General features: G+C 40.8%; 1 protein-coding gene across 1 annotated transcript; it reads right to left on the reverse strand.

Annotated features, from left to right (window-relative positions):
• Positions 1-8: 8 nt before the first annotated feature.
• Positions 9-3,867, reverse strand: LOC108053641 (Bardet-Biedl syndrome 4 protein homolog). The gene is made up of 10 exons (XM_017136353.1): positions 3,786-3,867; positions 3,584-3,723; positions 3,420-3,532; positions 2,510-2,800; positions 2,294-2,450; positions 2,114-2,236; positions 1,971-2,055; positions 1,231-1,317; positions 460-677; positions 9-287 (listed from the first exon to the last, which is right to left on the reverse strand). Exons 1-10 carry the CDS (start codon positions 3,862-3,864, stop codon positions 114-116), a joined length of 1,467 nt encoding a protein of 488 aa, XP_016991842.1. The 5' UTR covers positions 3,865-3,867; the 3' UTR covers positions 9-113.
• Positions 3,868-12,813: the final 8,946 nt, after the last annotated feature.

Raw genomic sequence — 12,813 nt, forward strand, 5'->3', positions numbered from 1 at the left:
ATTTAAGCTGCTTAAACTATTTCTAAATAAATGTGAACACTTTCAAATAAATGTTTGATGTGAGTTACATAAAAGACACATGTTTATTGCTTTCAATTAACGCTAATTAACATTTAATTCTGACTAACTACGGCATTCACCTCCAGTGGCAGTTCATCCGGCAGCAGTTCCCCGGTTCGATTTTGTCCCACATCGGAATCCTCCAAGTCCGCGGAGTCGAGCAGGATGCCATTGCCCTGATTCGAGATTCGCAGCAGGGATTTCAGCTTGGTGGCTTGGAATTTGTACTGCAGGAAATGGAGAGGGATAAAATCTATGCTTTACTCGGGGGGAAACTCTACCCCCAAAGAGATTTCGTTTTAATTTTGCTAGATGCTGTGGCCAATTGTGCGCAGGAATTTCTATTCACGTGCCCGTCGCATATATCCACTGGGAGTGATGGTATTTCGGTCGACTTACTTCCGTGGGCAGCAGCAGATCCTGGGCCTGGCTCATGAATCGGTTGTACTGCTCGGTGGCCAAAGCCAGGCGTCCGGTTTCGTAGCAAAAGAGGGCAAAGTTTAACACCACCAAAGGATTGCGACCTCCTCCGCCGCCCTGTTGGCCAGTGGCCATCGCACTGGCCCTTTCGAGGGCCACGAACGCGTTCTCCACATCGTCCAGCTTACGCAAACACACTGCCAAGTCCAAAAAATTTGGTAAACTCAAAAAAATATAGTTTCTCTTTAGTTGGTAAAATGTTTCAGATAATAATAAAACCTTATAGGGAACTTAAACTATCTTTGATATCATAAAATACCCTAATAAACAAATAAATGTAATTATTAATTGAATTTAAATGTTTAAATAAAAATACTAAAATTTTAAAAGACTAATTTTAAAGCTTAAAATATAACTGACACTTACATATATAATAATTAAACATAAGATATACTATATTTTAATTATATAAAATAATAACAGAAAAATGGATCTATTTTAAATGCTTATATGACTTTAAAATAGACTCTATAATTTTTATTGTCTATTTAATTTTGAAAATTAGAGGAAATTATAATTTAAAAATAGTTAAAAAGAAAACCAAAATTCTAATTAAAGTTGAATTATGACAAATAATTAGAATGCCCTGCACATTTAGTAGTACAATCAACAATCGAAAATAATAATGGCTTATTTTCCAAGTCTAAAGTAGGCTTAACTTATTTTTTTCAGTGCATTGTTCAAACTTACGGCCCAGGAGCATGTAGCACTCGGCATTATCCTTGCGCAGGTTTATGGCTGCGGCCAGCGTGTGAAAGGCACTGGCGTATTGTTCAGCTGCGGCAGTTGGGGTAAACAAAAACAACAGATGCTCTTCTTAACGGAAGAAATGGCAACAAACAAAGCTGGAGAACAGTAGCGCCAAATAGCCTGCGGCTAGGACTTTTCTTGGGAATTTTAAGAAATGTATTAAAACCCATCTCACAGTTTTCCCCCTAACCCGCCTCAAGTTAATATTTGCCTTTACATTTCACCCTTTTCACATAGTTAGTGTCTCTACTGTCTGTGTTTTTTCTGGTTTTCATTAGGCCAGTTTCTAGTTTTCTTGTTAGGAAATTGAATTGACCAAAACACTGATGAAGTCTTATGTTGGCAATATTCCAAGTCATTGTTTTCTTGCAATTGGTCATCTAAAGGTCGTTCATCTAAAAATCATGTCATATATTCACAGGCAAACAATGAATTTTGTTTTGGTTACTTTTTCAATACATGCATATGAGATTATGGGCATATGACAAAGATATTTTTATAGGATACAGGGAAACTTTTATCATTTTTTCATTTCCTTTTTAAAAATCATCTTGCAAATTCTGTCACAAGGCTTTATAAAGAAAATACAGAAAAAATGCTACCCCACATATGTATGTGTATACAGCCGTCATACAGTTAAAGTAAATGTATACGGTGTCTTTAAATTTCTGAGTACTCACAGGCAATGTAAATTAAACTCAGGTTGTACAGGGCATTGTAATTAAGCGGCGAGAGCCAAACGGATTTGCGCAGCGATGAAATGGCCTGGAAATTATGAAACATTTAAATCCGAACCGAATGATGTACCTGGGCATTCCGTTACCACAATGAACTTTTGCTTCTTGAAGAAGCACAATCCAATGTTGTTCCACAGCTCGGCAATTTCCGGCTCAGCGTTTGCGATTTGGCTGTATTTGCTGAGGGCGCCATCCACATCGTTGCGAGACTTTACAAAAATTGTGTAATAAATATGAGAGATTGGGGAAAATCCATATCATCTTACCTGCAAAATGGCGCCGAAGGCCAAAAGTCCTTTGGGCGAGCATTTCTTTTCGATGCTGACGACTTCCGCCAGACGATCGTGTGCCTTTTGCGTCTCATTGATTTTGAGGTACAAAACGCTGATTTCAATCAGCACCTCCGAGTTCTCGGGTGTCAGGCTGAAATGAAATGAATGAATGTTTCAATAGCTCGGCAGGCCATGTCATTAGCTACTAACTGCAGGCAAGTTTCCAATATATCGATGGCTTTCTGGTACTGTTTGTCCTTGCGATACAATTCCGCCAAACGGACGTAGCTCTCCAGTTTCCGACCGGATTGCACTGCTAGTTCGAAGTACCCGCGGGCTTCCTCCTGCTGTTGGCTGGCCATGTCCTTTTTGGCCTGGGTTGTGGCTGCTCGATAGAGTAGTTCGCCCAGATAGTGATATATCTCGTGGTCCTGCCGACCACTGCGCTGCTCCGCCTCGCGGAAAACTCCAAGGGCCTGACTAAAGCGGCCCATCATATAGCTGAAAATGAAGCGCTTTTGCTATTAAAATTCAACCACACAAACTTTGTTAGTTCCCTCGTGTTTTTGACTAAGCCCCAACTGATTTTCCGGCTTTCATAATGTTCCCTTTCATGCTTGAAAGTTTTAATTGCCACTTTATCGCATTATCAAATATTCCATTTTAAGATGGATGTCAGCTACACAACAGGGGAAACTAAATCTAGTTTTAGTTAAACGAAATACACTAATTTAATAAAGTGTGTGGTGATTAATTGAAGTTTTTGCTTGTCTGGATCAAACATGGCTATGTTTGTTATAGACATCACAACGTTTGTTTGGTAAAAAAGGTAATTAAATTAGGTGAAAAAAGCATCAAGAATTTTAAATGACTTATTGATCAAAATAAAGGCAAACAATGTAAATTTAATTAGTTAATTAAAAACATGAACATAAAAGTAAACTTTTTAACTCAAACCCAAAAAAGGAAGTTATGGATTCCTTTAAAGACCATTAATCACCAGTAATAAATTTATCGATTAAAGACAAACTTCCCGGAGAGAAAGTTGGAGTTATAGCAGTGTAATTGTAGTAACTATCGATTGTGACCAAATTGTTGACCAAAACAGTATTTTACTTACAGCGTACGGCCGATTTCCTTGTAAGTTTCGATATTCCTCGGGTTGAGCTCCACCGATTTTTGCAAGTGCCGCAGCGCCTCGATGTTATTGCCCTCTTCGCGGTCAATTAGGCCCTGGCGAAGGCAATCAATTAGAAGGGACACCCGGCATTAACCTCAGCTCACCTGGACAAAGTACAGGTACTCGGGATTCAGATGGCGATTCAGCTCACGTTCGATGAGACGGCGGCAGCGCGTGAACTCGCGGCGAGTAAAATAAATGTGGAGCAGCCAATCAATGTTGGCATCGCTGGGCATTTTGGGGGCTAATCGAAGGAGAAGAGACAGTGAAATAAATTTGAGAAAAGTTTAGAGTATATCCTTTCACCTGGACGCACCACCTCCAAGCTGGGCAATTCAATGACTCTGCCGTTGCAGTTGATCTGCTCCGTTCCCAATTCGTACATGGATTACTTTGCTTTTCTCCTTCGGAATGGTAAAAAAGCTCAACTTCAAAGTGAACTCAAAGTGGTAAGCATTTGTTTTGGCCGCCGGCAACTTTGTTGTGAACCATTGGCGTTGCCATGGCTGTAATCTTGTAAGGGTTGCCAATGTCGACGGGGTGGAAATTAACTTGTTAACTGAATTAGTGCACGTTTAGGCCAGGCCAAAATCCCAAAACGAGTCTAAGCAAATTCCACGCTGCGTATTTTTAATTAGCTGTGACAAATATGTCCAAAACCCATTCGAAACTAATCGAAATGCAATAAAAACAAACACTAAAACTGGGCAAATAATTGGCCAGAGACAAAAAGGTAAACAAGCAAACAGATCTTGGGATAAACCAGTTCTTTGGGTTCGTAGCGAAGTCCCGACTCTGACACCGCCTAATTACTCAATTTATTTCACACCGGCCAAAGTGGCAAACTCTGTTGCACTCGTTTCCATTTTGGGCCGAAAGACATGTGATCGTGAGCTACATTGCAAACTGTTTACGCGGATCAGGCCAAAATTCAAAAGCAATTAATGCACGAAAAATATCGTACAAGATCACCACGATATCTGTATTGATCGATCGATGGCGGCACCGTTTTTAGATCTTTTCAGATCTCAGATCTCGAACGGGAAGTGCCACCTGACGCCTTGTTCTAAAAGGCAACACTGCGGCTACGTGTTTTCGGCCAGAGTTCGGTAGGAAGTACCAATGACCACGGACCATAAAGTTTGACAGTCATGATGGATTCGCTTCCAAATGGGGCCTCAAATTGCCGCCGATTAAATATCAATTACGAACATGGCAGTTTACCAGAGCAACATCGATTAACCATGATCCAAAAAGGCTTCTGCTTGGAAATGCAGAAAATATCGAATAGGAATTGTTCTGTGGATCCAATGCTTGTTGCATAGTAAAACTAATACAATCAGTTTACATTTATTTATTTAAACTGAACTTTTGTGCAGCCTTGAAATGTCCATGACACCATCACAATCAATTTAAAAACTGGGCCCAGAAAATAAGCCCGCCGTCTATTCTGCAGGAAATGTTTCCTTCTCCAGCATTTTCCGCGTGGTAAAGATCTTGTGCTTGGAAGCATGAAGCAAATCATTGCGATTAGTTTTCCGCGAAAAGCAGCTCCAACATAGCAGTTTTCAATTCGCTCGTGTTACCCGCGTGGAAAGCCGAGTGCTGCCAGATCCTCAAATTTAGCTTTTCCCGTTTTTCCCAATTTTCACGAGTAAACTAATGTTGATTGACAATTGAACACGAATTTTACATGAAAGGAACATACATCATACATGTATTTCTACGTACTGGTGTCTTACGTAATAATTTCTTACGTATTAGTTTCCAATTTTACCTAAGTAGATGGCGCTAGTGAAATGTTAATGGGACCTGTTAATGTTGTGTTACGTCGGTCTTGGCAGCCTGGTTAGCGCCACCTACGCACTTTTCCGCAGGACCGAAGGCAGTGGTGAGTACGGGGGATAGGGAGCATCTTTTGAGGCGTCTGACGCCAGGGGGCGAGGTCTGAAAATGGTTAAATTGGGGAAAACAGCGAAAGTTCAGTTCTCCAGTCTGGCAGCAGTAGATCGGGTTGATCTAACCCTTACCCCGGCCATCCCCGACAACAATATTTACACGTGGAAAATTTTGGAAAAACCCTTACTTTAGTATGGCGCAGTGTAACCACTTTCGGGTTTAACACAAATTTATGGCGACCTTTGTTCTGACCGTTCTTTCCACTTTTTTTAACCTTCCCTTCCCCTTAACTGCAATAACTCAAAGTAAAAGTTGTCATTAAGCAACTCATACAGTACGCGTAAAAAATGGCAATCTTATTATTATTGCATTATTCACATGAATAAAATAATGTCTCGAGTCTATTTAATTTCTATAATGTCTAGAAAAATATACCTGGGGTTAAGGAATTAAGGATCTAATATTCTGCATTTAAGCATAGCTTAACTATATTTCCCAGTTTCTCTGTAAACTGACTCTCTCTAGATTATAAGACTCAAGGCCAGCATATATCTCTTCGATCCGAGTAGCTGGTGATAAAAGGTCAAGTAAGTGCTCTTTCAACTAAAATTGAATTCCCTCTTGGCTTGATGCTCTCTGTTCTTCCCAAGCAGTTGGAGGTTTCTCGAATGGGGGACGACCTAATTCAATTACAGTACCACTGTAAATATGATTTACACCCGGCGACACTTCAGTATGGACTCCGCGAGGGGGGAGCATCCTCTCGTATCTTACGCACATATTTGTGCGGCCAAAGGTCATAAAAAAGCGACTTACGCAGCATACCAAGCGCCACGAATATCCGCCTGCAGGCTGAAAGAGTCATTCATGTGGATTGCAAGGGCAGCTCACGTTTGTTTTTCCCCTGGAACGTCGTTATTCAGTGGGGAAAAGCGAGGGAGTCGGGTCGTAAAGATATGTATTGTGCAGCATACGCGACTTGGCCTAAATCTGGCTTTGGCTTTGACTGTGGCCCCTTGTCTTGCCCTAATTTATGCAATGCCAGTGTCCACTTTATTACTGGAGCATGGGTTTTATGATTGTAACGCGACGGACACCTAAATATAGTCATGGCCGACTTGTTTACCAAATTGCCGTCTAGTCCTTCACTTCCACTTTCCCCCAAACTTGTTTGGCAATCTGTGCGCAGACAACAACAGGGAAAACATTTGTATATGCGTGAGTAACCCAAATAAGTATGCTTGCTTTATTCGTCCCCTTTTTCTGCCCTTTTTCTTGAATAAGGATCTGTGTTTCAGCGAATGGCCCCCAGTTTGGTCGCCACTTACGATAATATTTAATCGCAAATTGATGTTTACGCGTTCGATAGTGTCTATTTCATTTGATACACAAAGAAAAAAAACTTATATTTAACCTAAAATGTGTGTAGAAAACTTTGTATTGCTTGTTTAAAAAATATTAGATTCAATAATATTGTTTAAGGGATTGTATGTTCTTGATTTCAATTGAGTTTTTTTCTTAAAGCTAATGAAGTTTCAGGGATTTTAGATACATGTTTGCCGCCATTCATAAATATATCAAATATTTAACTAATACATTAAATATATAACAATATTTACTTTTAATTCTACCCACTTATCTTTTCTAGTGTATGTATATGCTGTATTTATATATGCATGTATCTGTATAATGAGGCACTGTTGTTTGTTTTCCACTTGTCTTTGACCAAGATATCCTTTCGCTTTTCCTGTTGCCCAACGTGTGGCATATTCAATTTACTGCTGCCACACTTTTGTTGGGTAAATCTTTGACACATTTCGTTGGGGGCCAAAGGTTGTGGCCCTCCGCCCCCTTTTTCCCCCTTTCGATCCGGTGTTGGCATTAGCATAACTATGGAATGTCAGGGACAGCAAGCTGAAATATGTTTCGGTTTAAGAATTGACAAAATTTGACAAAAATGTATAACCGGGCGAATGTTTGGCTGCGCTCCGTGTGGTGGGAATGTCAATGAAAGGCCCTGGGTGATGTGGCCTGCGTTTCGGTATCCTGTGTCCCGAATAGCTGAAAGCTGAAAGCCGAAAAACGGAAAACGAAAAGCGAACCAACTCTGTAGCTGGAAAATATGCGTGCTGAAGTTTTGCGTGCTGTCGCTGTAATTTATGTCAAGCCAAACAAAAAACAACGAAATTGTTGTGGCACATAACCGAGAGCAGCACTTTGGCCACAGCGTCCATTCGGATGCAGATATGCAAAAACGAGCGCAAAAACACAAAAACACAAAGGGAAATGGCAACACATTGGGGATACAGATACAGATACATATAGAATTGGATGCGGCGATGCGGAATGTTTATTTGCTGTAAAATTTGAGGCATGCAACGCTTATGAAATAGCTTTTTTCAGCCGGGCCAGTGGAAATCCGTAGCTGAAAACCAAACGACCACTTCATGTAATAACTCTATTTGCTGCTGCATGGCTCGATTTTAGAAAACATAAATGCAAATTGCTTTAAATGGCGAAATGGGAAATGCGATAGCCAGCAAACATCAAAGCAAAATGCCCATTAAACATTCACCAGTTGAATTTCGAGGAGTTGACTGTGATGTAATTGTAGGCCCTGTGATGTTGCCCCCGTTAATTTGACTTTAATACAGCAAATAATGCAATTAGGCAGAGGTCCCAGCCCTCATAGAATGTGATATTCAGGTTCAATGAGTTCATCGAAGGGTTAGGTTAGGCGCCTGCGGGCGAGGTTACTTCTTCCCATGATTGATGAAACCACCACCGAATGGAGTGGGTATGTGTGGCACTCGAGAAGCAACAGAAGTGGCTGCCTCACATCCAGTTTGCGGCTTTTTCGGTTACTGAATAATAAGCAGGGGCCACGGGGCCAAGTCAATGTGTGTCTCCTAGGTTGCTCTTCCTTCCTTGAGCCCTAAACCCCCCCTCCACCACCACCGCATGTTGAAAAGTGAGTTCTGCGCCGTTAATTAATTAAATTGTCATACCCTCTGGGCGCCACAGCGACAATTGAGAAATCTTCAGCCGGGTTGCCATTTGAACTCAACCTTCGGCGGCAAAATCGAGGCAGAGACTTAAGGGGGACCTTTCCCCGAAAATTAATGAGCTCGGCTTGCCAGCGAGTTACTTTTAACCGGAATTCACTGGCTAAAGCCGCCTCTTTGGCCCCATAAATAATCATTTGTTGAATGAACCAAAGATACATATTCGACCACTATTTTTCGTGACACTCACGCTCGTATTCTGCCTTCTGGCTGATTCATTTACGAGCGATTCATTCATAAAAACCGAGTAAATAATTCAATTTAGATCGTATGCGTCATCTTCTCTTAATTAAACGATCACGCAGGCTGTAAACAGCGTGATACCTGGTTATGGTGTTTTAGTATATTAAATGCTCACTTAATTTATTTGAAATACTGAAAAACGTTTCAGAAAAAATGAAATTAAAAATAACTTTAATCGTTTTTAAATGCATATACCCAATCGAACGGGTGAAAAAAACGAACAATTTATAGGATTAGTTGATGTTTTGAGTGCCATATCATTCCAAAACATTCAAACAAGTATAAATTTATATTAAAATTACAAATGTATTTGTTATCTACATATATTAAACATTTATTGTTCAAAAACAAATTTCTCTTATAAATAAAATAAAATACAAATTATATATACAAATTCTTATAAATAAAATAAAATACAAATTATATATAAATAATTGTTTTACATTAAACAAATTTCATGTGGTACTTGGGGTCTTACTTTTTGTTTGAATAAACCGTTTTTTTTGCTTTTTTACTAACCATAATTGTAATTTACGCTACTTAATTTCAATTACAGAGTTCCACTCCTTTTTATCCAGAAAAGTTCTCATGTATTTCGATCGTTACGAAGATTTTTCCGGCAAACAGGGTATGCGGGCAGCTGGAAAATCCCCGATGAAAAGTGACTGACAGCCGAACGAACGGGAGTGCAACCCTTGAGTGCATCACAGATGGGTGTGTGCCTACGTATGTTTGTCTGCTGCTGACGACGTCATGAAGGTCAACAGACAAACAATCCCCCCTCCCCCTCCCCCTCCCCCTTGCAGTACCAGTAACCCCGGTCAATTGAAGAGGTTAAATTCGTGTGGGCCCCTCTTTGGGCAGCTTGTTTCGTATGCTGTGTCAGGGGCTTAGTCATGTCCCCAGGGTGTTAGTGTTAATGCCCCAAATGCCACTGGCGTGCGTTGTTGCAGTTATGGCCGGCAATTATAATTTGAACAAATTATAAATTAATGTGTGCTGGTCATACGGTCATCAAAGCATAATTGTAATTGTTGACTTATGTGGGTGGGGTGTGCGTTGTTAAGGCGGGCCGAAGGGGGTTAAGAGCTGCGAAGAGCTGCCATCGCTTATTATAATTTAATCAACAAATGCTCGCTTGTGTGAGAAGTCAACTATGCGGGCATCGCTCTTATTTTTTTTTATGCCGTCCAGCCAAGTTAAACATTGTCGAACTGCCACAATTTATTAATTAGTCGCGGTCAATCAAACAAACATTATGCCAAAGGGCTTAGCATAACCGGCGGGCATTTAGTGGTTAAATGTGGCAGATCTGGAAAGGGCCACCCAAGCAGATATTTTTTGGAAAATATCAGAGAAACTCCTCCAAAGTTGATTAAGGTTTAACAACCGAAGTGGACCCAAAGCTCTCTAGGTTTTGATACCATTTTGGTTTGCCTTTGCAAAGGATTTTCGTTACTATGCAGTTGCTTGCTCATGTGACATTAATCGAACAAAAAATTGTTTGAATTGAACATCTGTAGACCTGAATTAGTGCACTGAGAAAATTAATAAAGTTATGTTGGAGAAAGAAATTAAGAGAACTCAATGACTTAATGCCAGAAAATAATAAAAAACAGCACACTTTTCAATTCTTTTATATTATAAAAGTTATATGACTAAAATAAGTTGTATTTAATTAACCACTTTAATTTCTTTGATATATGGATATATCATGGATTATATAATTTCAACGTTCATTGTATTAAATTAATTAATACAATATCTAAGTAGATTTATTGCTAAAAACAAACATAAGGCATCGTGTTCAAAGGATTTTACCGCTTTCAGAAGTTTTAGACTGGATTCTTGTTTACAATTTGGCCTTTAAATTGTCTTGTTTCCTGTGAACTAGTTTTTGAGATTGGGATACATTGTTTTGGCCACAGCAAGTAAACATGCTAGCCTGGATATTAGGCCATTATTGTTGCAAGCGGCTCAAAGGAGCCACAGATGGTCGTATCGATGTCGGAGCATCGATTATACAAAATTAGTTAGCTGTCCATAAACAGAAATGGCCAAGAGCTTAACTTCGATGTGGGTGATTCGTTTGCTGCATTTGTCATACTTGGCGTAAGTCTTGGTTTTTGGCAATCAAGACATGTTCAGACACACACACACACACAGCCACATGAACACAAAATGCAAGGCTGTCTGTGTGTTGGCCAGAAGTGTCTGCAAAATCTTGTGGTTACTTTGCCCAGTTGGTAGCAGCCTAGCGGTCATAGCCATGGTTGCTGACAGCTCATTAGGCCAGGTGTTTGGTGGCCAGAAGGAAGGGGGATCCCCCCTATACATGCATGGGTATGGGTGTTGGCCAAGTGACGAGTTTTGACAAGGTGCGTCGAGCAGTGTGCATTTGAAGGCTCTGCTCCTTTGGACATCCTTTGGACATCCTTTAAACACCCGGCAACCGCATCCGAACGCAGAGAGTTGTCAGCCGGGTGACATGACATGGAAAAACAGCGGCAACCACATGTCCTGTCGAGTCTTAGGTGCCTCGTGTGCTTGGCAATCACTTGATTTGATGACCAGCAGCCAACAGCAGAAACATTTAGGCCACATAAAATGCAGTTTCATTTTTGTGTGAAAATTGGGTGCAACTCACACACACACACACACACATACACACACGCACACTGACGAAGTTGTTGCATTTCAAGCAAATTAAGTTAATTAAAAAGTTGCAGGATTTGTGAAGTAATTACCATAAACAAGGCAACTGGGTGCTGCGTTCCTGCTCCTGCGGTTCCTTATGTTTTTGCCAGAGATGTTGCTACTGTTGCTGTTATAGGTGCACTGAAAAAAAAGTATACCGTAAGGTGAATTTCAGAAATTGATTACAAGTGACTTGAAATGTATTATCAATTATCTTATATTTGGCTAGCTAGTTAGCTGGTTATATGTTGAATTTTGTTGATTTTGAATATACAATACTGATACAAAATTTAAAAGAATTATTTTTATAAAGCTATTAAATACATAAATGTTGATTTTACAATTTAAGATACAGTAATAATTATTGGCCAATCGTTTTAGGTATTTACCATTGATTACATACACATATTTTAAATAATTATTTTATAGATTAATATAGTTGATGATAAATTTCTTAAAATATCAGTAAATCAGAACGACTTGACCTGATCTAAAATACGTTTAAGTACTCCAATAGCATTAGTTTCTCCCAGTGCCTCTGGGGTGTGGATAAAGTTGTCGGCATGGAATATAAACACTTCAAGTCGTTGCGCCTGATGCGCTCAGAGCCCGGTCTTCAAAAGACGCCCGGCACACGTGAGAAATTCCAGCAGATAAGTGGGAGTGTGTGTTGGATGCCCCGGTTGTGCAGGATGTTGTGCCACTTGCCAAAGGCAGCTTCAAGGGTGCTCCAGTCGAAATTTAAAAACCTTTCACCAGGCAGTGAAACAAAGGCAGGGGAGGGGAGGGAGGGGCCACATATGAGCTAAAGAAACCAAAGACTGAATTCAGAAATGGATTCAAGAGATATGTCAGGCGGCAGATGCCAGATGGTTTAGGCCATGTGGAACGGGATGGCTAGAAATGAGCAACTGCAACTTCAGCCCCAACTCCAACTCCAACTGCAACCGGAGACCACACGCACTCAGGACCAATGAAATGGAGGAGAAATGGGATGACTGCCATGTACGTCGGGAACAGGTACAAAATGGAGCCGCAGGAACATGTCTCGTTGCGTCAGGAGCAGAGTCGGAAAACGGGGATCGGGGATTGGGGATTGGGGATTGGGGATTGGGGATCGGAGGCAGGGAATCGGGGCATTCAACAACGCTCCACTCCACTCGACTCGACTCGACACTGGGTTTGTTATTGCCGACAGTTGCGGCCAGCCTTGGTGACACTTGAACATAACTGGGTTCTGTTCTCCGCTCCGCCTTTTGTGCCCCGCCTGAGTGCACTGATTATGCACATGGGAGGCCGGAAAAGGGGGGGAACGTAGCACAACAATGCCGCCAAGATTTACAGCCTCTTCGAGGATTGCATTTGGCTGGCGTAATTTGTTTGGGCAACCCCTGCACTTCTTGGCCAAGTCTTGAAAACTCAAGAGTTTC

The sequence above is a fragment of the Drosophila rhopaloa genome, unplaced genomic scaffold, assembly GCF_018152115.1.
Source record: "Drosophila rhopaloa isolate 14029-0021.01 unplaced genomic scaffold, ASM1815211v1 contig_115, whole genome shotgun sequence".
Taxonomy (NCBI): domain Eukaryota; kingdom Metazoa; phylum Arthropoda; class Insecta; order Diptera; family Drosophilidae; genus Drosophila; species Drosophila rhopaloa.